The following is a 22405-nucleotide window of genomic DNA, read 5'->3' on the forward strand; positions in this document are numbered from 1 at the left end:
CAGCAGGCCGCTCTCTGTGTGGCAGCAGGCCGCTCTCTGTGTGGCAGCAGGCCGCTCTCTGTGTGGCAGCAGGCCGCTCTCTGTGTGGCAGCAGGCCGCTCTCTGTGTGGCAGCAGCTCTCTGTGTGGCAGCAGGCCGCTGTCTGTGTGGCAGCAGGCAGCTGTCTGTGTGGCAGCAGGCCGCTGTCTGTGTGGCAGCAGCTCTCTGTGGGGCAGCAGGCCGCTCTCTGTGTGGCAGCAGGCCGCTGTCTGTGTGGCAGCAGGCCGCTCTCTGTGGGGCAGCAGGCCGCTCTCTGTGTGGCAGCAGCTCTCTGCGTGGCAGCAGGCCGCTCTCTGTGTGGCAGCAGGCCGCTCTCTGTGTGGCAGCAGGCCGCTCTCTGTGTGGCAGCAGGCCGCTCTCTGTGTGGCAGCAGGCCGCTCTCTGTGTGGCAGCAGCTCTCTGTGTGGCAGCAGGCCGCTCTCTGTGCGGCAGCAGGCGGCTCTCTGTGCGGCAGCAGGCAGCTCTCTGTGTGGCAGCAGGCCGCTCTCTGTGTGGCAGCAGGCCGCTCTCTGTGTGGCAGCAGGCAGCTCTCTGTGTGGCAGCAGGCCGCTCTCTGTGTGGCAGCAGGCCGCTCTCTGTGGGGCAGCAGGCCGCTCTCTGTGTGGCAGCAGGCCGCTGTCTGTGTGGCAGCAGGCCGCTCTCTGTGTGGCAGCAGGCCGCTGTCTGTGTGGCAGCAGGCCGCTCTCTGTGTGGCAGCAGGCCGCTCTCTGTGTGGCAGCAGGCCGCTCTCTGTGTGGCAGCAGGCCGCTCTCTGTGTGGCAGCAGGCCGCTCTCTGTGTGGCAGCAGGCCGCTCTCTGTGTGGCAGCAGGCCGCTGTCTGTGTGGCAGCAGGCCGCTCTCTGTGTGGCAGCAGGCCGCTCTCTGTGTGGCAGCAGCCGCTCTCTGTGTGGCAGCAGGCCGCTCTCTGTGTGGCAGCAGGCCGCTCTCTGTGTGGCAGCAGGCCGCTCTCTGTGTGGCAGCAGGCCGCTGTCTGTGTGGCAGCAGGCCGCTCTCTGTGTGGCAGCAGGCCGCTCTCTGTGAGGCAGCAGGCCGCTCTCTGTGTGGCAGCAGGCCGCTGTCTGTGAGGCAGCAGGCCGCTCTCTGAGTGGCAGCAGGCCGCTCTCTGTGCGGCAGCTGCTCTCTGCCTGGCAGCAGCTCTCTGTGTGGCAGCAGGCCGCTCTCTGTGTGGCAGCAGGCCGCTCTCTGTGTGGCAGCAGGCCGCTCTCTGTGTGGCAGCAGGCCGCTCTCTGTGTGGCAGCAGGCCGCTCTCTGTGTGGCAGCAGGCCGCTCTCTGTGTGGCAGCAGGCCGCTCTCTGTGAGGCAGCAGGCCGCTCTCTGTGTGGCAGCAGCTCTCTGTGGGGCAGCAGGCCGCTCTCTGTGTGGCAGCAGGCCGCTCTCTGTGTGGCAGCAGGCCGCTCTCTGTGTGGCAGCAGCTCTCTGTGTGGCAGCAGGCAGCTCTCTGTGTGGCAGCAGGCCGCTCTCTGTGTGGCAGCAGGCCGCTCTCTGTGTGGCAGCAGGCCGCTCTCTGTGTGGCAGCAGGCCGCTCTCTGTGTGGCAGCAGCTCTCTGTGTGGCAGCAGGCAGCTCTCTGTGTGGCAGCAGGCCGCTCTCTGTGTGGCAGCAGGCCGCTCTCTGAGTGGCAGCAGGCCGCTCTCTGTGTGGCAGCAGGCCGCTGTCTGTGTGGCAGCAGGCCGCTCTCTGTGTGGCAGCAGGCCGCTCTCTGTGTGGCAGCAGGCCGCTCTCTGTGTGGCAGCAGGCCGCTCTCTGTGTGGCAGCAGGCCGCTCTCTGTGTGGCAGCAGGCCGCTCTCTGTGTGGCAGCAGGCCGCTCTCTGTGTGGCTGCAGGCCGCTCTCTGTGTGGCAGCAGGCTGCTCTCTGTGTGGCAGCAGGCCGCTCTCTGTGTGGCAGCAGGCCGCTCTCTGTGTGGCAGCAGGCCGCTCTCTGTGTGGCAGCAGGCCGCTGTCTGTGTGGCAGCAGGCCGCTCTCTGAGTGGCAGCAGGCCGCTCTCTGTGTGGCAGCAGCTCTCTGTGTGGCAGCAGCTCTCTGTGTGGCAGCAGGCCGCTGTCTGTGTGGCAGCAGGCCGCTTTCTGAGTGGCAGCAGGCCGCTCTCTGTGTGGCAGCAGCTCTCTGTGTAGCAGCAGGCCACTCTCTGTGTGGCAGCAGGCCGCTCTCTGTGTGGCAGCAGCTCTCTGTGTGGCAGCAGCTCTCTGTGTGGCAGCAGGCCGCTCTCTGTGTGGCAGCAGGCCGCTCTCTGTGTGGCAGCAGCTCTCTGTGTGGCAGCAGGCCGCTCTCTGTGTGGCAGCAGGCCGCTCTCTGTGTGGCAGCAGCTCTCTGTGTGGCAGCAGCTCTCTGTGTGGCAGCAGGCCGCTCTCTGTGTGGCAGCAGGCCGCTCTCTGTGTGGCAGCAGCTCTCTGTGTGGCAGCAGGCCGCTCTCTGTGTGGCAGCAGCTCTCTGTGAGGCAGCAGGCCGCTCTCTGTGTGGCAGCAGGCCGCTCTCTGTGTGGCAGCAGCTCTCTGTGTGGCAGCAGGCCGCTCTCTGTGTGGCAGCAGGCCGCTCTCTGTGTGGCAGCAGCTCTCTGTGAGGCAGCAGGCCGCTCTCTGTGTGGCAGCAGGCCGCTCTCTGTGTGGCAGCAGGCCGCTCTCTGTGTGGCAGCAGGCCGCTCTCTGTGTGGCAGCAGGCCGGTCTCTGTGTGGCAGCAGGCCGCTCTCTGAGTGGCAGCAGGCCGCTCTCTGTGTGGCAGTAGGCCGCTCTCTGTGTGGCAGCAGGCCGCTCTCTGTGTGGCAGCAGGCCGCTCTCTGTGTGGCAGCAGGCCGCTCTCTGTGTGGCAGGAGGCCGCTCTCTGTGTGGCAGCAGGCCGCTCTCTGTGTGGCAGCAGGCCGCTCTCTGTGTGGCAGCAGGCCGCTCTCTGTGTGGCAGCAGCTCTCTGTGTGGCAGCAGGCCGCTGTCTGTGTGGCAGCAGGCAGCTGTCTGTGTGGCAGCAGGCCGCTGTCTGTGTGGCAGCAGCTCTCTGTGGGGCAGCAGACCGCTCTCTGTGTGGCAGCAGGCCGCTCTCTGTGTGGCAGCAGGCCGCTCTCTGTGGGGCAGCAGGCCGCTCTCTGTGTGGCAGCAGGCCGCTGTCTGTGTGGCAGCAGGCCGCTCTCTGTGGGGCAGCAGGCCGCTCTCTGTGTGGCAGCAGCTCTCTGCGTGGCAGCAGGCCGCTCTCTGTGTGGCAGCAGGCCGCTCTCTGTGTGGCAGCAGGCCGCTCTCTGTGTGGCAGCAGGCCGCTCTCTGTGTGGCAGCAGGCCGCTCTCTGTGTGGCAGCAGGCCGCTCTCTGTGTGGCAGCAGCTCTCTGTGCGGCAGCAGGCAGCTCTCTGTGTGGCAGCAGGCCGCTCTCTGTGTGGCAGCAGGCCGCTCTCTGTGTGGCAGCAGGCAGCTCTCTGTGTGGCAGCAGGCCGCTCTCTGTGTGGCAGCAGGCCGCTCTCTGTGGGGCAGCAGGCCGCTCTCTGTGTGGCAGCAGGCCGCTGTCTGTGTGGCAGCAGGCCGCTCTCTGTGTGGCAGCAGGCCGCTGTCTGTGTGGCAGCAGGCCGCTCTCTGTGTGGCAGCAGGCCGCTCTCTGTGTGGCAGCAGGCCGCTCTCTGTGTGGCAGCAGGCCGCTCTCTGTGTGGCAGCAGGCCGCTCTCTGTGTGGCAGCAGGCCGCTCTCTGTGTGGCAGCAGGCCGCTGTCTGTGTGGCAGCAGGCCGCTCTCTGTGTGGCAGCAGGCCGCTCTCTGTGTGGCAGCAGCCGCTCTCTGTGTGGCAGCAGGCCGCTGTCTGTGTGGCAGCAGGCCGCTGTCTGTGTGGCAGCAGGCCGCTCTCTGTGTGGCAGCAGGCCGCTGTCTGTGTGGCAGCAGGCCGCTCTCTGTGTGGCAGCAGGCCGCTCTCTGTGAGGCAGCAGGCCGCTCTCTGTGTGGCAGCAGGCCGCTGTCTGTGTGGCAGCAGGCCGCTCTCTGAGTGGCAGCAGGCCGCTCTCTGTGCGGCAGCTGCTCTCTGCGTGGCAGCAGCTCTCTGTGTGGCAGCAGGCCGCTCTCTGTGTGGCAGCAGGCCGCTCTCTGTGTGGCAGCAGGCCGCTCTCTGTGTGGCAGCAGGCCGCTCTCTGTGTGGCAGCAGGCCGCTCTCTGTGTGGCAGCAGGCCGCTCTCTGTGTGGCAGCAGGCCGCTCTCTGTGAGGCAGCAGGCCGCTCTCTGTGTGGCAGCAGCTCTCTGTGCGGCAGCAGGCCGCTCTCTGTGTGGCAGCAGGCCGCTCTCTGTGTGGCAGCAGGCAGCTCTCTGTGTGGCAGCAGCTCTCTGTGTGGCAGCAGGCAGCTCTCTGTGTGGCAGCAGGCCGCTCTCTGTGTGGCAGCAGGCCGCTCTCTGTGTGGCAGCAGGCCGCTCTCTGTGTGGCAGCAGGCCGCTCTCTGTGTGGCAGCAGCTCTCTGTGTGGCAGCAGGCAGCTCTCTGTGTGGCAGCAGGCCGCTCTCTGTGTGGCAGCAGGCCGCTCTCTGAGTGGCAGCAGGCCGCTCTCTGTGTGGCAGCAGGCCGCTGTCTGTGTGGCAGCAGGCCGCTCTCTGTGTGGCAGCAGGCCGCTCTCTGTGTGGCAGCAGGCCGCTCTCTGTGTGGCAGCAGGCCGCTCTCTGTGTGGCAGCAGGCCGCTCTCTGTGTGGCAGCAGGCCGCTCTCTGTGTGGCAGCAGGCCGCTCTCTGTGTGGCTGCAGGCCGCTCTCTGTGTGGCAGCAGGCTGCTCTCTGTGTGGCAGCAGGCCGCTCTCTGTGTGGCAGCAGGCCGCTCTCTGTGTGGCAGCAGGCCGCTCTCTGTGTGGCAGCAGGCCGCTGTCTGTGTGGCAGCAGGCCGCTCTCTGTGTGGCAGCAGGCCGCTCTCTGTGTGGCAGCAGCTCTCTGTGTGGCAGCAGCTCTCTGTGTGGCAGCAGGCCGCTGTCTGTGTGGCAGCAGGCCGCTTTCTGAGTGGCAGCAGGCCGCTCTCTGTGTGGCAGCAGCTCTCTGTGTAGCAGCAGGCCACTCTCTGTGTGGCAGCAGGCCGCTCTCTGTGTGGCAGCAGCTCTCTGTGTGGCAGCAGCTCTCTGTGTGGCAGCAGGCCGCTCTCTGTGTGGCAGCAGGCCGCTCTCTGTGTGGCAGCAGCTCTCTGTGTGGCAGCAGGCCGCTCTCTGTGTGGCAGCAGGCCGCTCTCTGTGTGGCAGCAGCTCTCTGTGTGGCAGCAGCTCTCTGTGTGGCAGCAGGCCGCTCTCTGTGTGGCAGCAGGCCGCTCTCTGTGTGGCAGCAGCTCTCTGTGTGGCAGCAGGCCGCTCTCTGTGTGGCAGCAGCTCTCTGTGAGGCAGCAGGCCGCTCTCTGTGTGGCAGCAGCTCTCTGTGTGGCAGCAGGCCGCTCTCTGTGTGGCAGCAGGCCGCTCTCTGTGTGGCAGCAGGCCGCTCTCTGTGTGGCAGCAGCTCTCTGTGTGGCAGCAGGCCGCTCTCTGTGTGGCAGCAGGCCGCTCTCTGTGTGGCAGCAGCTCTCTGTGAGGCAGCAGGCCGCTCTCTGTGTGGCAGCAGGCCGCTCTCTGTGTGGCAGCAGGCCGCTCTCTGTGTGGCAGCAGGCCGCTCTCTGTGAGGCAGCAGGCCGCTCTCTGAGTGGCAGCAGGCCGCTCTCTGTGTGGCAGTAGGCCGCTCTCTGTGTGGCAGCAGGCCGCTCTCTGTGTGGCAGCAGGCCGCTCTCTGTGTGGCAGCAGGCCGCTCTCTGTGTGGCAGGAGGCCGCTCTCTGTGTGGCAGCAGGCCGCTCTCTGTGTGGCAGCAGCTCTCTGTGTGGCAGCAGGCCGCTCTCTGTGTGGCAGCAGCTCTCTGTGCGGCAGAAGGCCGCTCTCTGTGTGGCAGCAGGCCGCTCTCTGTGTGGCAGCAGGCCGCTCTCTGTGAGGCAGCAGGCCGCTCTCTGAGTGGCAGCAGCTCTCTGTGTGGCAGCCGCTCTCTGTGTGGCAGCAGGCCGCTCTCTGTGTGGCAGCAGGCCGCTCTCTGTGTGGCAGCAGGCCGCTCTCTGTGTGGCAGCAGGCTGCTCTCTGTGTGGCAGCAGGCCGCTCTCTGTGTGGCAGCAGGCCGCTGTCTGTGTGGCAGCAGGCCGCTCTCTGTGTGGCAGCAGGCCGCTCTCTGTGTGGCAGCAGCCGCTCTCTGTGTGGCAGCAGGCCGCTGTCTGTGTGGCAGCAGGCCGCTGTCTGTGTGGCAGCAGGCCGCTCTCTGTGTGGCAGCAGGCCGCTGTCTGTGTGGCAGCAGGCCGCTCTCTGTGTGGCAGCAGGCCGCTCTCTGTGAGGCAGCAGGCCGCTCTCTGTGTGGCAGCAGGCCGCTGTCTGTGTGGCAGCAGGCCGCTCTCTGAGTGGCAGCAGGCCGCTCTCTGTGTGGCAGCTGCTCTCTGCGTGGCAGCAGCTCTCTGTGTGGCAGCAGGCCGCTCTCTGTGTGGCAGCAGGCCGCTCTCTGTGTGGCAGCAGGCCGCTCTCTGTGTGGCAGCAGGCCGCTCTCTGTGTGGCAGCAGGCCGCTCTCTGTGTGGCAGCAGGCCGCTCTCTGTGTGGCAGCAGGCCGCTCTCTGTGAGGCAGCAGGCCGCTCTCTGTGTGGCAGCAGCTCTCTGTGAGGCAGCAGGCCGCTCTCTGTGTGGCAGCAGCTCTCTGTGCGGCAGCAGGCCGCTCTCTGTGTGGCAGCAGGCCGCTCTCTGTGTGGCAGCAGGCAGCTCTCTGTGTGGCAGCAGGCCGCTCTCTGTGTGGCAGCAGGCCGCTCTCTGTGTGGCAGCAGCTCTCTGTGTGGCAGCAGGCCGCTCTCTGTGTGGCAGCAGGCCGCTCTCTGTGTGGCAGCAGGCCGCTCTCTGTGTGGCAGCAGGCCGCTCTCTGTGTGGCAGCAGGCCGCTGTCTGTGTGGCAGCAGGCCGCTCTCTGAGTGGCAGCAGGCCGCTCTCTGTGTGGCAGCAGCTCTCTGTGTGGCAGCAGCTCTCTGTGTGGCAGCAGGCCGCTCTCTGTGTAGCAGCAGGCCACTCTCTGTGTGGCAGCGGGCAGCTCTCTGTGTGGCAGCAGGCCGCTCTCTGTGTGGCAGCAGCTCTCTGTGTGGCAGCAGCTCTCTGTGTGGCAGCAGGCCGCTCTCTGTGTGGCAGCAGGCCGCTCTCTGTGTGGCAGCAGCTCTCTGTGTGGCAGCAGGCCGCTCTCTGTGTGGCAGCAGCTCTCTGTGAGGCAGCAGGCCGCTCTCTGTGTGGCAGCAGGCCGCTCTCTGTGTGGCAGCAGCTCTCTGTGAGGCAGCAGGCCGCTCTCTGTGTGGCAGCAGGCCGCTCTCTGTGTGGCAGCAGGCCGCTCTCTGTGAGGCAGCAGGCCGCTCTCTGAGTGGCAGCAGGCCGCTCTCTGTGTGGCAGCAGGCCGCTCTCTGTGTGGCAGCAGCTCTCTGTGTGGCAGCAGGCCGCTCTCTGTGTGGCAGCAGGCCGCTCTCTGTGTGGCAGCAGGCCGCTCTCTGTGTGGCAGCAGGCCGCTCTCTGTGTGGCAGGAGGCCGCTCTCTGTGTGGCAGCAGGCCGCTCTCTGTGTGGCAGCAGCTCTCTGTGTGGCAGCAGGCCGCTCTCTGTGTGGCAGCAGCTCTCTGTGCGGCAGAAGGCCGCTCTCTGTGTGGCAGCAGGCCGCTCTCTGTGTGGCAGCAGGCCGCTCTCTGTGAGGCAGCAGGCCGCTCTCTGAGTGGCAGCAGCTCTCTGTGTGGCAGCAGCTCTCTGTGTGGCAGCAGGCCGCTCTCTGTGTGGCAGCAGGCCGCTCTCTGTGTGGCAGCAGGCCGCTCTCTGTGTGGCAGCAGGCCGCTCTCTGTGTGGCAGCAGGCCGCTCTCTGTGTGGCAGCAGGCCACTCTCTGAGTGGCAGCCGGCAGCTCTCTGTGTGGCAGCAGGCCGCTCTCTGTGTGGCAGCAGGCCGCTCTCTGTGTGGCAGCAGGCCGCTCTCTGTGTGGCAGCAGCTCTCTGTGTGGCAGCAGCTCTCTGTGTGGTAGCAGGCCGCTCTCTGTGTGGCAGCAGGCCGCTGTCTGTGTGGCAGCAGCTCTCTGTGCGGCAGCAGGCCGCTCTCTGTGTGGCAGCAGGCCGCTCTCTGTGTGGCAGCAGGCAGCTCTCTGTGTGGCAGCAGGCCGCTCTCTGTGTGGCAGCAGGCCGCTCTCTGTGTGGCAGCAGGCCGCTCTCTGTGAGGCAGCAGGCCGCTCTCTGTGTGGCAGCAGGCCGCTCTCTGTGAGGCAGCAGGCCGCTCTCTGTGAGGCAGCAGGCCGCTGTCTGTGTGGCAGCAGGCCGCTCTCTGTGTGGCAGCAGCTCTCTGTGTGGCAGCAGGCCGCTCTCTGTGTGGCAGCAGCTCTCTGTGTGGCAGCAGGCCGCTCTCTGTGTGGCAGCAGGCCGCTCTCTGTGAGGCAGCAGGCCGCTCTCTGTGTGGCAGCAGCTCTCTGTGTGGCAGCAGGCCGCTGTCTGTGTGGCAGCAGCTCTCTGTGGGGCAGCAGGCCGCTGTCTGTGTGGCAGCAGCTCTCTGTGGGGCAGCAGGCCGCTCTCTGTGTGGCAGCAGCTCTCTGTGTGGCAGCAGGCCGCTCTCTGTGTGGCAGCAGGCCGCTCTCTGTGTGGCAGCCTTTCTCTGTGTGGTAGCAGGCCGCTCTCTGTGTGGCAGCAGGCCGCTGTCTGTGTGGCAGCAGGCCGCTCTCTGTGTGGCAGCAGGCCGCTCTCTGTGGGGCAGCAGGCCGCTCTCTGTGTGGCAGCAGGCCGCTCTCTGTGTGGCAGCAGGCCGCTCTCTGTGTGGCAGCAGCTCTCTGTGTGGCAGCAGGCCGCTCTCTGTGCGGCAGCAGGCGGCTCTCTGTGTGGCAGCAGGCCGCTCTCTGTGTGGCAGCAGGCCGCTCTCTGTGTGGCAGCAGGCAGCTCTCTGTGTGGCAGCAGGCCGCTCTCTGTGTGGCAGCAGGCCGCTCTCTGTGGGGCAGCAGGCCGCTCTCTGTGTGGCAGCAGGCCGCTGTCTGTGTGGCAGCAGGCCGCTCTCTGTGTGGCAGCAGGCCGCTCTCTGTGTGGCAGCAGGCCGCTCTCTGTGTGGCAGCAGGCCGCTGTCTGTGTGGCAGCAGGCCGCTCTCTGTGTGGCAGCAGGCCGCTCTCTGTGTGGCAGCAGGCCGCTCTCTGTGTGGCAGCAGGCCGCTGTCTGTGTGGCAGCAGGCCGCTGTCTGTGTGGCAGCAGGCCGCTCTCTGTGTGGCAGCAGGCCGCTGTCTGTGTGGCAGCAGGCCGCTCTCTGTGTGGCAGCAGGCCGCTCTCTGTGAGGCAGCAGGCCGCTCTCTGTGTGGCAGCAGGCCGCTGTCTGTGTGGCAGCAGGCCGCTCTCTGAGTGGCAGCAGGCTGCTCTCTGTGTGGCAGCAGGCCGCTCTCTGTGTGGCAGCAGGCCGCTCTCTGTGTGGCAGCTGCTCTCTGCGTGGCAGCAGCTCTCTGTGTGGCAGCAGGCCGCTCTCTGTGTGGCAGCAGGCCGCTCTCTGTGTGGCAGCAGGCCGCTCTCTGTGTGGCAGCAGGCCGCTCTCTGTGTGGCAGCAGGCCGCTCTCTGTGTGGCAGCAGGCCGCTCTCTGTGTGGCAGCAGGCCTCTCTCTGTGAGGCAGCAGGCCGCTCTCTGTGTGGCAGCAGGCCGCTCTCTGTGTGGCAGCAGGCCGCTCTCTGTGTGGCAGCAGGCCGCTGTCTGTGTGGCAGCAGGCCGCTCTCTGAGTGGCAGCAGGCCGCTCTCTGTGTGGCAGCAGCTCTCTGTGTGGCAGCAGCTCTCTGTGTGGCAGCAGGCCGCTCTCTGTGTGGCAGCAGGCCGCTCTCTGTGTGGCAGCAGGCCGCTCTCTGTGTGGCAGCAGGCCGCTCTCTGTGTGGCAGCAGGCCGCTCTCTGTGAGGCAGCAGGCCGCTCTCTGTGTGGCAGCAGGCCGCTCTCTGTGTGGCAGCAGGCCGCTGTCTGTATGGCAGCAGGCCGCTCTCTGAGTGGCAGCAGGCCGCTCTCTGTGTGGCAGCATCTCTCTGTGTGGCAGCAGCTCTCTGTGTGGCAGCAGGCCGCTCTTTGTGTGGCAGCAGCTCTCTGTGTGGCAGCAGGCCGCTCTCTGTGTGGCAGCAGGCAGCTGTCTGTGTGGCAGCAGGCCGCTCTCTGTGTGGCAGCAGGCCGCTCTCTGAGTGGCAGCAGGCCGCTCTCTGTGCGACAGCAGGCCGCTCTCTGTGTGGCAGCAGGCCGCTCTCTGTGTGGCAGCAGGCCGCTCTCTGTGTGGCAGCAGGCCGCTCTCTGTGTGGCAGCAGGCCACTCTCTGTGTGGCAGCAGCTCTCTGTGTGGCAGCAGGCCGCTCTCTGTGTGGCAGCAGCTCTCTGTGTGGCAGCAGGCCGCTCTCTGTGTGGCAGCAGGCCGCTCTCTGTGTGGCAGCAGGCCGCTCTCTGTGTGGCAGCAGGCCGCTCTCTGTGTGGCAGCAGGCCGCTGTCTGTGTGGGAGCAGCTCTCTGTGTGGCAGCAGGCCGCTCTCTGTGAGGCAGCAGGCCGCTCTCTGTGAGGCAGCAGGCCGCTCTCTGTGTGGCAGCAGGCCGCTCTCTGAGTGGCAGCAGGCCGCTCTCTGTGTGGCAGCAGGCCGCTGTCTGTGTGGCAGCAGGCCGCTCTCTGTGTGGCAGCAGGCCGCTCTCTGTGTGGCAGCAGGCCGCTCTCTGTGTGGCAGCAGGCCGCTCTCTGTGTGACAGCAGGCCGCTCTCTGTGTGGCAGCAGGCCGCTCTCTATGTAGCAGCAGGCCGCTCTCTGTGTGGCAGCAGGCCGCTGTCTGTGTGGCAGCAGGCCGCTCTCTGTGTGGCAGCAGGCCGCTCTCTGTGTGGCAGCAGGCCGCTGTCTGTTTGGCAGCAGGCCGCTGTCTGTGTGGCAGCAGGCCGCTCTCTGTGTGGCAGCAGGCCGCTCTCTGTGTGGCAGCAGGCCGCTCTCTGTGAGGCAGCAGGCCGCTCTCTGTGTGGCAGCAGCTCTCTGTGGGGCAGCAGGCCGCTCTCTGTGTGGCAGCAGCTCTCTGTGTGGCAGCAGCTCTCTGTCTGTGTGGCAGCAGGCCGCTCTCTGTCTGTGTGGCAGCAGCTCTCTGTGTGGCAGCAGCTCTCTGTGTGGCAGCAGGCAGCTCTCTGTGTGGCAGCAGGCCGCTCTCTGTGTGGCAGCAGGCCGCTCTCTGTGTGGCAGCAGGCCGCTCTCTGTGTGGCAGCAGGCCGCTCTCTGTGAGGCAGCAGGCCGCTCTCTGTGTGGCAGCAGGCCGCTCTCTGTGTGGCAGCAGGCCGCTCTCTGTGTGGCAGCAGGCCGCTCTCTGTGTGGCAGCAGGCCGCTCTCTGTGTGGCAGCAGGCCGCTCTCTGTGTGGCAGCAGGCCGCTGTCTGTGTGGCAGCAGCTCTCTGTGAGGCAGCAGGCCGCTCTCTGTGTGGCAGCAGGCCGCTCTCTGTGTGGCAGCAGCTCTCTGTGTGGCAGCAGCTCTCTGTGTGGCAGCAGGCCGCTCTCTGTGTGGCAGCAGCTCTCTGTGTGGCAGCAGCTCTCTGTGTGGCAGCAGGCTGCTCTCTGTGTGGCAGCAGCTCTCTGTGTGGCAGCAGCTCTCTGTGTGGCAGCAGGCAGCTCTCTGTGTGGCAGCAGGCCGCTCTCTATGTGGCAGCAGGCCGCTCTCTGTGTGGCCGCTCTCTGTGTGGCAGCAAGCAGCTCGCTGTGTGGCAGCAGGCCGCTCTCTGTGTGGCAGAAGGCCGCTCTCTGTGTGGCAGCAGGCCGCTGTCTGTGTGGCAACAGGCCGCTCTCTGTGTGGCAGCAGGCCGCTCTCTGTGTGGCAGCAGGCAGCTCACTGTGTGGCAGCAGGCCGCTCTCTGTGTGGCAGCAGGCCGCTCTCTGTGTCGCAGCAGGCCGCTCTCTGTGTAGCAGCAGGCCGCTCTCTGTGTGGCAGCAGGCCGCTCTCTGTGTGGCAGCAGGCCGCTCTCTGTGTGGCAGCAGGCCGCTATCTGTGTGGCAGCAGGCCGCTCTCTGTGTGGCAGCAGGCCGCTGTCTGTGTGGCAGCAGGCCGCTCTCTGTGTGGCAGCAGGCAGCTCTCTGTGTGGCAGCAGCTCTCTGTGTGGCAGCAGGCAGCTCTCTGTGTGGCAGCAGCTCTCTGTGCGGCAGCAGGCAGCTCTCTGTGTGGCAGCAGCTCTCTGTGTGGCAGCAGGCCGCTCTCTGTGTGGCAGCAGGCCGCTCTCTGTGCGGCAGCAGGCCGCTCTCTGTGCGGCAGCAGGCAGCTCTCTGTGTGGCAGCAGGCCGCTCTCTGTGTGGCAGCAGGCCGCTCTCTGTGTGGCAGCAGGCCGCTCTCTGTGTGGCAGCAGGCCGCTCTCTGTGTGGCAGCAGGCCGCTCTCTGTGTGGCAGCAGGCAGCTCTCTGTGTGGCAGCAGGCCGCTCTCTGTGTGGCAGCAGGCCGCTCTCTGTGTGGCAGCAGGCCGCTCTCTGTGGGGCAGCAGGCCGCTCTCTGTGCGGCAACAGGCCGCTCTCTGTGTGGCAGCAGGCCGCTGTCTGTGTGGCAGCAGGCCGCTCTCTGTGTGGTAGCAGGCCGCTGTCTGTGTGGCAGCAGGCCGCTCTCTGTGTGGCAGCAGGCCGCTCTCTGTGTGGCAGCAGGCAGCTCTCTGTGTGGCAGCAGGCCGCTCTCTGTGTGGCAGCAGGCCGCTCTCTGTGTGGCAGCAGGCCGCTCTCTGTGTGGCAGCAGGCCGCTGTCTGTGTGGCAGCAGGCCGCTCTCTGAGTGGCAGCAGCTCTCTGTGAGGCACTGGCCGCTCTCTGTGTGGCAGCAGCTCTCTGTGTGGCAGCAGCTCTCTGTGTGGCAGCAGGCCGCTCTCTGTGTGGCAGCAGGCCGCTCTCTGTGTGGCAGCAGGCAGCTCTCTGTGTGGCAGCAGGCCGCTCTCTGTGTGGCAGCAGGCCGCTCTCTGTGAGGCAGCAGGCCGCTGTCTGTGTGGCAGCAGGCCGCTCTCTGTGTGGCAGCAGGCCGCTCTCTGTGTGGCAGCAGCTCTCTGAGTGGCAGCAGGCCGCTCTCTGAGTGGCAGCAGGCCGCTCTCTGAGTGGCAGCAGGCCGCTCTCTGTGTGGCAGCAGGCCGCTCTCTGTGTGGCAGCAGGCCGCTCTCTGTGTGGCAGCAGGCCGCTCTCTGTGTGGCAGCAGCTCTCTGAGTGGCAGCAGGCCGCTCTCTGAGTGGCAGCAGGCCGCTCTCTGAGTGGCAGCAGGCCGCTCTCTGAGTGGCAGCAGGCCGCTCTCTGTGTGGCAGCAGGCCGCTCTCTGTGAGGCAGCAGGCCGCTCTCTGTGTGGCAGCAGGCCGCTCTCTGTGTGGCAGCAGGCCGCTGTCTGTGTGGCAGCAGGCCGCTCTGTGTGTGGCAGCAGGCCGCTCTCTGTGTGGCAGCAGGCCGCTCTCTGTGTGGCAGCAGCTCTCTGTGTGGCAGCAGGCCGCTCTCTGTGTGGCAGCAGCTCTCTGTGTGGCAGCAGGCCGCTCTCTGTGTGGCAGCAGGCCGCTCTCTGTGTGGCAGCAGGCCGCTCTCTGTGTGGCAGCAGGCCGCTCTCTGTGTGGCAGCAGGCCGCTGTCTGTGTGGCAGCAGGCCGCTCTCTGTGTGGCAGCAGGCCGCTCTCTGTGTGGCAGCAGGCCGCTGTCTGTGTGGCAGCAGGCCGCTCTCTGTGTGGCAGCAGGCCGCTCTCTGTGTGGCAGCAGGCCGCTCTCTGTGTGGCAGCAGGCCGCTCTCTGTGTGGCAGCAGGCCGCTGTCTGTGTGGCAGCAGGCCACTCTCTGTGTGGCAGCAGGCCGCTCACTGTGTGGCAGCAGGCCGCTCTCTGTGTGGCCGCTCTCTGTGTGGCAGCAGGCCGCTCTCTGTGTGGCCGCTCTCTGTGAGGCAGCAGGCCGCTCTCTGTGTGGCAGCAGGCCGCTCTCTGTGTGGCAGCAGGCCGCTCTCTGTGTGGCAGCAGGCCGCTCTCTGTGGGACAGCAGGCCGCTCTCTGTGTGGCAGCAGGCCGCTCTCTGTGTGGCAGCAGGCCGCTCTCTGTGTGGCAGCAGGCCGCTCTCTGAGTGGCAGCAGGCCGCTCTCTGTGAGGCAGCAGGCCGCTCTCTGTGTGGCAGCAGGCCGCTCTCTGTGTGGCAGCAGGCCGCTCTCTGTGTGGCAGCAGGCCGCTCTCTGTGTGGCAGCAGGCCGCTCTCTGTGTGGCAGCAGGCCGCTCTCTGTGGGACAGCAGGCCGCTGTCTGTGTGGCAGCAGGCCGCTCTCTGTGTGGCAGCAGGCCGCTCTCTGTGGGACAGCAGGCCGCTGTCTGTGTGGCAGCAGGCCGCTCTCTGTGGGACAGCAGGCCGCTGTCTGTGTGGCAGCAGGCCGCTCTCTGTGTGGCAGCAGGCCGCTCTCTGTGTGGCAGCAGGCCGCTCTCTGTGTGGCAGCAGGCCGCTCTCTGTGTGGCAGCAGGCCGCTCTCTGTGGGCTTGTACCGCTCTCTGTCTCTTGGCTTCAGGCCACAGCATAATCCTGCCCTCACGAGTCGGGATGTTACACATTCTGGGCTGAAGTTTCCCCAATCCGAAGAACTCGTCGTCGGCGTCTTCAATGTACAACACGGCTAGTTGCGGCTTGGATTTGGTACTGGGGTAGCCACCTCCCAAGGTGAAATCTTCGTCTGAGTCATTGTCTTCCAAGACCATACCATCTTCTAGGGCGGTGCTTACTGCTTGTTGCAGGGTTCTGCGTAGGTTACCTTCAGCTACTGGTCGAATTTCAGGCATTGTGCTGTCGTTCCAGGTGAAAGAATCGAGTTTTACGGCTTTAAAACTTTTTCCCCGTGTTTTGGGACATTTCTCATTTAAGTGGGCGCGGTCCGGGGCCTCTGATGTCACGAAACGTGTGACGTAGGTCGTAGGAAGCGATTGCGCATGCGCAGATCGCTGTTCCTTTGCTTGGGGCCTTTGTCTCAACTGCGCATACGCGGCTTCTCGCGCATGCGCAAACGGACCTTCCCGTTCTGTACGCTCTTCGCGCATGTGCAGCTCCATTTTCAAGATGGCTGCAAATGAAAACTGCCGTTTGTTGCTGCACGCCTACCTCATGGTGAGTTTTGGCGCCTGTTTTACCGCTTTTTCTTGTATGTTCCTCGCAGAATTCTTGGAATTTATCCAGGATTGCCTGGAAGTCGCTCTAGCTTTGCCTCTTTGAGTATTTGAAGGGCTGGAAGATTTCAGCTGCTTCTGGACCCGCAATGGTAACTGGAAACTTTATTTTCTGTGTATTCCCCATGCCATCCAAGTGGGACTCTACCAGATAGATCTCGAATCTCTGCCTGAACGCACGCCAGTTTTCACTGAGATTGCCTTGGTACCTGAGCTGCTGTGGAACCGGAATCTTGAACATCATCTTGCCTGGCTGCTGCTTCTGTTTGTCCCTGTTCGCTGAGTTGTAACTATACGGATTTAACAGTCACTCCTGGGTACCATGTTTTGTTCTGCTCTTGACGTAGCATAAACTGCTTCCTTGATGTGCACTCTGACAAAGGAAGGTTCAGACTTGGAGATAGGTTTAACACATTTATTAAACTGTTAATGATTCTCCTTCTTGGATTTGACTCTCCTGTTAATCCTGTTATAGCTACTCAGACTGACAAACCAGTCTGCTACAATCCACGTAGTGGGTGTGGTATTGAATCAACCCTGTGTCTGTACTCACTGAGTGTCTCCACTGGAAAGAGGAAGATCATGTGTGCTGCGTCCTATATATATGGGTTGGTGTAATGCCCTCCTGTGGTAGTGTCAGCTCTGTGTGTATCGTGAATGCCCATTGGTCGTGTCCTATCTTACTGACCTATTGGTTGAATGTCTGTATGTCATGTCTCTGGTGCTCCCTCTAGTGTCTATCTAGTCTACGTGTATTTACATTAACCCCTTGTGTATTTACAGTGATGCGTATCACCACAATATCTACAAATTTGCAGATGACACCAAGTTGGGTGGGAGGGTGAGCTGTGAGGAGGATGCGGAGATCCCTCAGTGTGATTTGGACAGGCTGAGCGAGTGGGCAAATGAATGGCAGATGCAGTATAATTTTGATAAATGTGTGGTTATCCACGATGGTGGCAAATACAAGAAGGCAGACTATTATCTGCTTGGCTATAGATTGAAGGAGGGGAATGTGCAACGAGATCTGGGTGTCCACATATACCAGTCACTGAAGGTAAGAACAAAGATCAAAGAACAAAGAACAATACAGGAACAGGCCCTTCGGCCCGCCAAGCCTGTACCGGTCATGATACCCCCTTGGCCAAAATCCTCAGCACTTCCTCGTACCGTATCCCTCTATACCCATTGTTGTACCTTCTAAACTAGTGTGCATTTCACCCGTATATAATGGACAAATGATCACAAAAGTTAGTTAGTACAATAATAGTTTACTAACAAATACACAAGGTTAATATTAATCAATCACACACACATGCAAGTTGAACTCTAAACTAATACACTAAATGACCTGACCTTAACTTGCAGGTGACTGGCAAGTACAGAGCAGATATGGCCGTATCTGTCATCCTGTAGTCTGGCAGGGCTGGAGATCTTGTAGCTGGTCATCTCTGTCCTCTGCTCTGCTCCCTCTGTGGATGGGGTGGATGGTCTTCTTCTTGGCTGGTGAAGGGTTCACCATTGTTGTAGGTTGTCAAAAGCTGTAGTTGAGAGAGTGAGTGGTGGGCTGCGCAGCTCTTTTGAGGCCGTCCCAGGTGAAAATCCAATTAGGTTTGGATCACCTTAATCGATCTTAGCCAATTGGGGGCGGACACCTTGATGGTTGGGCAGGTCCCGGTTGGCCATGGCCGTTAGTATCTGAGGCATGTAGGCCTTCCCAAATAAGGAAAGCAGGCGCTGTCGAATCTGCCACTTATTGTCAGTTTCTACCTGGAGCCCATTGTCCCCGGAAGGCCTTTTCATGGCCTTTCTCCTGTGTCAGTTTCTGCATCAGTCTGAGCTGCAGCTTTTGTATATTTGCAGACGGCAGCCTGTCTGCGCTCTGGTTTGGCCACTTTTCCCAGCGATCTCTGGCGGGCAGCCATTTTAGGTGGCTACACCATCCTATATATTTATTTGTCGATATGCCTTTTGAACGCTGTTAATGTATCTGCTTCCACAGCCTCCCCTGGCAATACGTTCCAGGCACTCACCACCCTCTGTGTAAAAACCTGCCTCACACATCTCCTCTAAACCTTGCCCCATGGACCTTAAACCTATGCCCCCTGGTGACTGACCCCTCCACCCTGGGAGAGAGTGCCTGCCCATCCACTCTATCCATGCCCCTCATGGTAAGTCTCACAACACCAGGTTAAAGTTCAACATGTTTTTTTCAAACACTAGCTTTCGGAGCACTGCTCCTTCCTCACCTTTAACCTGGTGTTGTGAGACTTCTTACTGTGCTCACCCCAGCCCAACGCCGGCATCTCCACATCATGGCTACCATCGACATCATCATCTTGTATTTTGCACAAATGTGGAATATTGCCTGTGGGGATCTGAGCGGGTTTCAGAATTTTGGAAATATTTCCTTGTTTTGTCTGCAGGCGGAAGCCACTATCTGCTCTTTGATGAAATTTCTCACGTGCTTCACGAGGATGGTCATGACGTGAACATGTTGGTGCAGATCGATAACCCCAAAATCAAGGGTAGGTCTACTCGCCCCTCTCCCCTATTCCCTACAGATGGCATAAATGTTCCTGTTACCCACGTTGGGGATGATGGCACCAGGTCCTCTCATTGGCGATGGAGTCCCTGTACGCGGGAACACCTGTACCTGTTGTCAGATGTCGGTTTCTAAGGGACTCTGCATTTTTCTGATTGTCACAGGTGTAAACTACACTGGGAGAAACAACAGTTACCGAATCACATCGTGGTCCGCGGGTGAAGAATACCTGTCCAGTTACAACACATGGTTCCTGGAGCAGCAGAAATTGTTCCTTCAGGGGAAGTATGATTCTTATTTATATCATACACATGGGCTGCCCTGCTCATTATATCTCCTGTCACTTCATATAACTGCCCCCCATCTCCGTTACGAATCCAGCAAATTACCCCAACATCCTCTCTACCATCATGAGATCCCTCCTGAAATATGAGCACAGAACTGGACACTGTGGCCTAGCTGTGTTCAGTGGAACTGCCTCACTTTTATCCTCTTATTAATTATGCAGGAAGTCTGTCATGTGGCACTGTACTGAATGTTTTTGAAAGTCCATGTGCACCACATCAACAGCATTACCCTCATCGACCCTCTCTGTTACCTCCTACAAAAATTCCAGTAAGTTAGTTAAACATGATTTCCCCTTTCGAAATCCATGCTGGCTCTTTCTAATCAACACATATTTTTCAATGTGTCGACTAATTCTATCCTGAATAATTGTGTCTAGAAGCTTCCCTATCACTGAAGTTAAACTGACTGGTGGGGGAACGCTGTCGAGCCCAGCATTTACTGCCCAGGCCTAGCTGCCCTTCAGAAGGGTGGTGGTGAGCTGCCTTCTTGAACCGCTGCAGACCCTGAGGTGTAGGTACACCCACTGTGCTGTTAGGGAGGGAGTTCCAGGATGTTGCCCCAGCGACAGTGAAGGAACGGCCGATATATTTCCCAGTCAGGATGGTGAGTGATTTGGAGGGGAACCTCCAGGTGGTGGGGTTCCCAGGTCCTTCTGGATGGTAGCGGTCCTGGGTTTGGATGGTGCCAGCCACCCGGCATCGACCCAGGCACCGTAAAAGACAACGGCAAACCCAGCCCTGTCTGCCAAGTCCTCCTTACTAATATCTGGGGGCTTGTGCCAAAGTTGTTAGAGCTTCTCACAGACTGGTCAAGCAACAGCCTGACATAGTCATACCGATGGAATCATACCTTACAGACAATGTCCCAGACACTATTACCATTCATAGAATCCCTGCAGTGCAGAAGGAGGCCATTTGGCCCATCGAATCTGCAACAATCGTCTGAAAGACTACTTATGTACACACTCACCTGTCCACCCCATCCCATCCCCGTAACCAAACCTGCACATCCCTGGTCACTAAGGGCAATTTATCATGGCCAATCCATCTGACCTATACATCTTTGGACTGTGGGAGGAAACCGGAGCACCCGGAGGAAACCCACGCACACACGGGGAGAACATACAGACTCTGCACAGACAGTGACCCAAGCCGGGAATTTAACCTGGAACCTGGAGCTGTGATGCAACAGTGCTAACCACTGTGATACCGTGCCACCCAATCCAATCCAACTCTGGTCCCACACAGTTTCATGGTACCTGGTCAAACATGGGCAAGACAACCTCCTGTAGATGACCACGTACTGTCCCCCATCAGCTGATGAATCAGCCCTTCTCAATGTTGGATGGAGGAGGCAGTGGCGTAATGATATTGTCACTGGGAATAGCAATCCAGAGACCCAGGGCAATGCTCTGGGGACCCAGGTTCAAATCCCTCCACTGCCGATGATGGAATTTGAATTCAACATAAATCTGGAATTTAAAGTCTAATTGGGGACTCAATAGTCAGGGGCACAGATAGGAGATTTTGTGGGAGCGAGAGAGACTCACGTTTGGTATGTTGCCTCCCAGGTGCAAGGGTACGTGATGTCTCGGATCGTGTTTTCCGGGTCCTTAAGGGGGAGGGGGAGCAGCCCCAAGTCGTAGTCCACATTGGCACTAACGACATAGGTAGGAAAGGGGACAAGGATGTCAGGCAGGCCTTTAGGGAGCTAGGATGGAAGCTCAGAGCGAGAACAAACAGAGTTGTTATCTCTGGGTTGTTGCCCGTGCCACGTGATAGTGAGATGAGGAATAGGGAGAGAGAGCAATTAAACACGTGGCTACAGGGATGGTGCAGGCGGGAGGGATTCAGATTTCTGGATAACTGGGGCTCTTTCTGGGGAAGGTGGGACCTCTATAGACAGGATGGTCTACATCTGAACCTGAGGGGCACCAATATCCTGGGGGGGAGATTTGTTAGTACTCTTTGGGGGGGTTTAAACTAATTCAGCAGGGGCATGGGAACCTGGATTGTAGTTTTGGGGTGCGAGAGATTGAGAGTAGAGAGGTCAGGAGCACAGTTTTGACTTCGCGGGAGGGCGGCAGTGTTCAGGTCTGTGGTTTGAAGTGTGTCTATTTCAATGCCAGGAGTATACGAAATAAGGTAGGGGAACTGGCAGCATGGGTTGGTACCTGGGACTTCGATGTTGTGGCCATTTCAGAGACATGGATAGAGCAGGGACAGGAATGGTTGTTGCAGGTTCCGGGGTTTAGGTGCTTTAGTAAGGTCAGAGAAGGGGGCAAAAGAGGGGGAGGTGTGGCGCTGCTAGTCAAGGACAGTATTACGGTGGTAGAAAGGATGCAAGATGGGGACTCTTCTTCCGAGGTAGTATGGGCTGAGGTTAGAAACAGGAAAGAAGAGGTCACCCTGTTGGGAGTTTTCTATAGGCCACCTAATAGTTCTAGAGATGTAGAGGAAAGGATGGCGAAGATGATTCTGGAAAAGAGCGAAAGTAACAGGGTAGTTGTTATGGGAGACTTTAACTTTCCTAATATTGACTGGAAAAGATATAGTTCGAGTACATTGGATGGGTCGTTCTTTGTACAATGTGTGCAGGAGGGTTTTCTGACACAATATGTTGACAGGCCAACAAGAGGTGAGGCCACTTTGGATTTGGTTTTGGGTAATGAACCAGGCCAGGTGTTAGATCTGGAGGTAGGTGAACACTTTGGAGACAGTGACCACAATTCGGTGACCTTTACGTTAGTGATGGAAAGGGATAAGTATACCCCGCAGAGCAAGAGTTATAGCTGGGGAAAGGGCAATTATGATGCCATTAGACATGACTTAGGATGTGTTGGTTGGAGAAGTAGGCTGCAAGGGTTGGGCACACTGGATATGTGGAGCTTGTTCAAGGAACAGCTATTGCATGTTCTTGATAAGTACGTACCAGTCAGGCAGGGAGGAAGGGGTCGAGCGAGGGAACCGTGGTTTACCAAAGAAGTGGAATCTCTTGTTAAGAGGAAGAAGGAGGCCTATGTGAAGATGAGGCGTGAAGTTTCAGTTGGGGCGCTTGATAGTTACAAGGAAGCGAGGAAGGATCTAAAGAGAGAGCTGAGACGAGCAAGGAGGGGACATGAGAAGTCTTTGGCAGGTAGGATCAAGGAAAACCCAAAAGCTTTCTATAGGTATGTCAGGAATAAAAGAATGACTAGGGTAAGAGTAGGGCCAGTCAAGGACAGTGGTGGGAAGTTGTGTGTGGAGGCTGAGGAGATAAGCGAGATACTAAATGAATACTTTTCATCAGTATTCACTCAAGAAAAAGATAATATTGTGGAGGAGAATGCTGAGACCCAGGCTATTAGAATAGATGGCATTGAGGTGCGTAGGGAAGAAGTGTTGGCAATTCTGGACAAGGTGAAAATAGATAAGTCCCCGGGGCCAGATGGGATTTATCCTAGGATTCTCTGGGAAGCCAGGGAAGAGATTGCTGAGCCTTTGGCTGTGATTTTTAGGTCATCATTGGCTACAGGAATAGTGCCAGAGGACTGGAGGATAGCAAATGTGGTCCCTTTGTTCAAGAAGGGGAGTAGAGATAACCCCGGTAACTATAGGCCGGTGAGCCTAACGTCTGTGGTGGGTAAAGTCTTGGAGAGGATTATAAAAGATACGATTTATAATCATCTAGATAGGAATAATATGATTAGGGATAGTCAGCATGGTTTTGTGAAGGGTAGGTCATGCCTCACAAACCTTATCGAGTTCTTTGAGAAGGTGACTGAACAGGTAGACGAGGGTAGAGCAGTTGATGTGGTGTATATGGATTTCAGTAAAGCGTTTGATAAGGTTCCCCACGGTCGGCTATTGCAGAAAATACGGAGGCTGGGGATTGAGGGTGATTTAGAGATGTGGATCAGAAATTGGCTAGTTGAAAGAAGACAGAGAGTGGTAGTTGATGGGAAATGTTCAGAATGGAGTTCAGTTACGAGTGGCGTACCACAAGGATCTGTTCTGGGGCCGTTGCTGTTTGTCATTTTTATAAATGACCTAGAGGAGGGCGCAGAAGGATGGGTGAGTAAATTTGCAGACGACACTAAAGTCGGTGGAGTTGTAGACAGTGCGGAAGGATGTTGCAGGTTACAGAGGGACATAGATAAGCTGCAGAGCTGGGCTGAGAGGTGGCAAATGGAGTTTAATGTGGAGAAGTGTGAGGTGATTCACTTTGGAAAGAATAACAGGAATGCGGAATATTTGGCTAATGGTAAAATTCTTGGTAGTGTGGATGAGCAGAGGGATCTCGGTGTCCATGTACATAGATCCCTGAAAGTTGCCACCCAGGTTGATAGGGTTGTGAAGAAGGCCTATGGTGTGTTGGCCTTTATTGGTAGAGGGATTGAGTTCCGGAGCCATGAGGTCATGATGCAGCTGTACCAAACTCTGGTACGGCC

General features: G+C 60.2%; 1 protein-coding gene across 1 annotated transcript in view; it reads left to right on the forward strand.

Annotated features, from left to right (window-relative positions):
* The window catches only part of LOC119970796 (UDP-glucuronosyltransferase 3A1-like), a 69011-nt gene that overhangs the window by 22507 nt on the left and 24099 nt on the right, over positions 1 to 22405 (forward strand). Inside the window, exons 2-3 of the mRNA XM_038805970.1 lie at positions 17510 to 17611; positions 17793 to 17913. Coding sequence (XP_038661898.1) covers positions 17510 to 17611; positions 17793 to 17913 — 223 coding nt within the window. The remainder of the gene's footprint in view (positions 1 to 17509; positions 17612 to 17792; positions 17914 to 22405) is intronic.

The sequence above is a fragment of the Scyliorhinus canicula genome, chromosome 8, assembly GCF_902713615.1.
Source record: "Scyliorhinus canicula chromosome 8, sScyCan1.1, whole genome shotgun sequence".
NCBI lineage: Eukaryota > Metazoa > Chordata > Chondrichthyes > Carcharhiniformes > Scyliorhinidae > Scyliorhinus > Scyliorhinus canicula.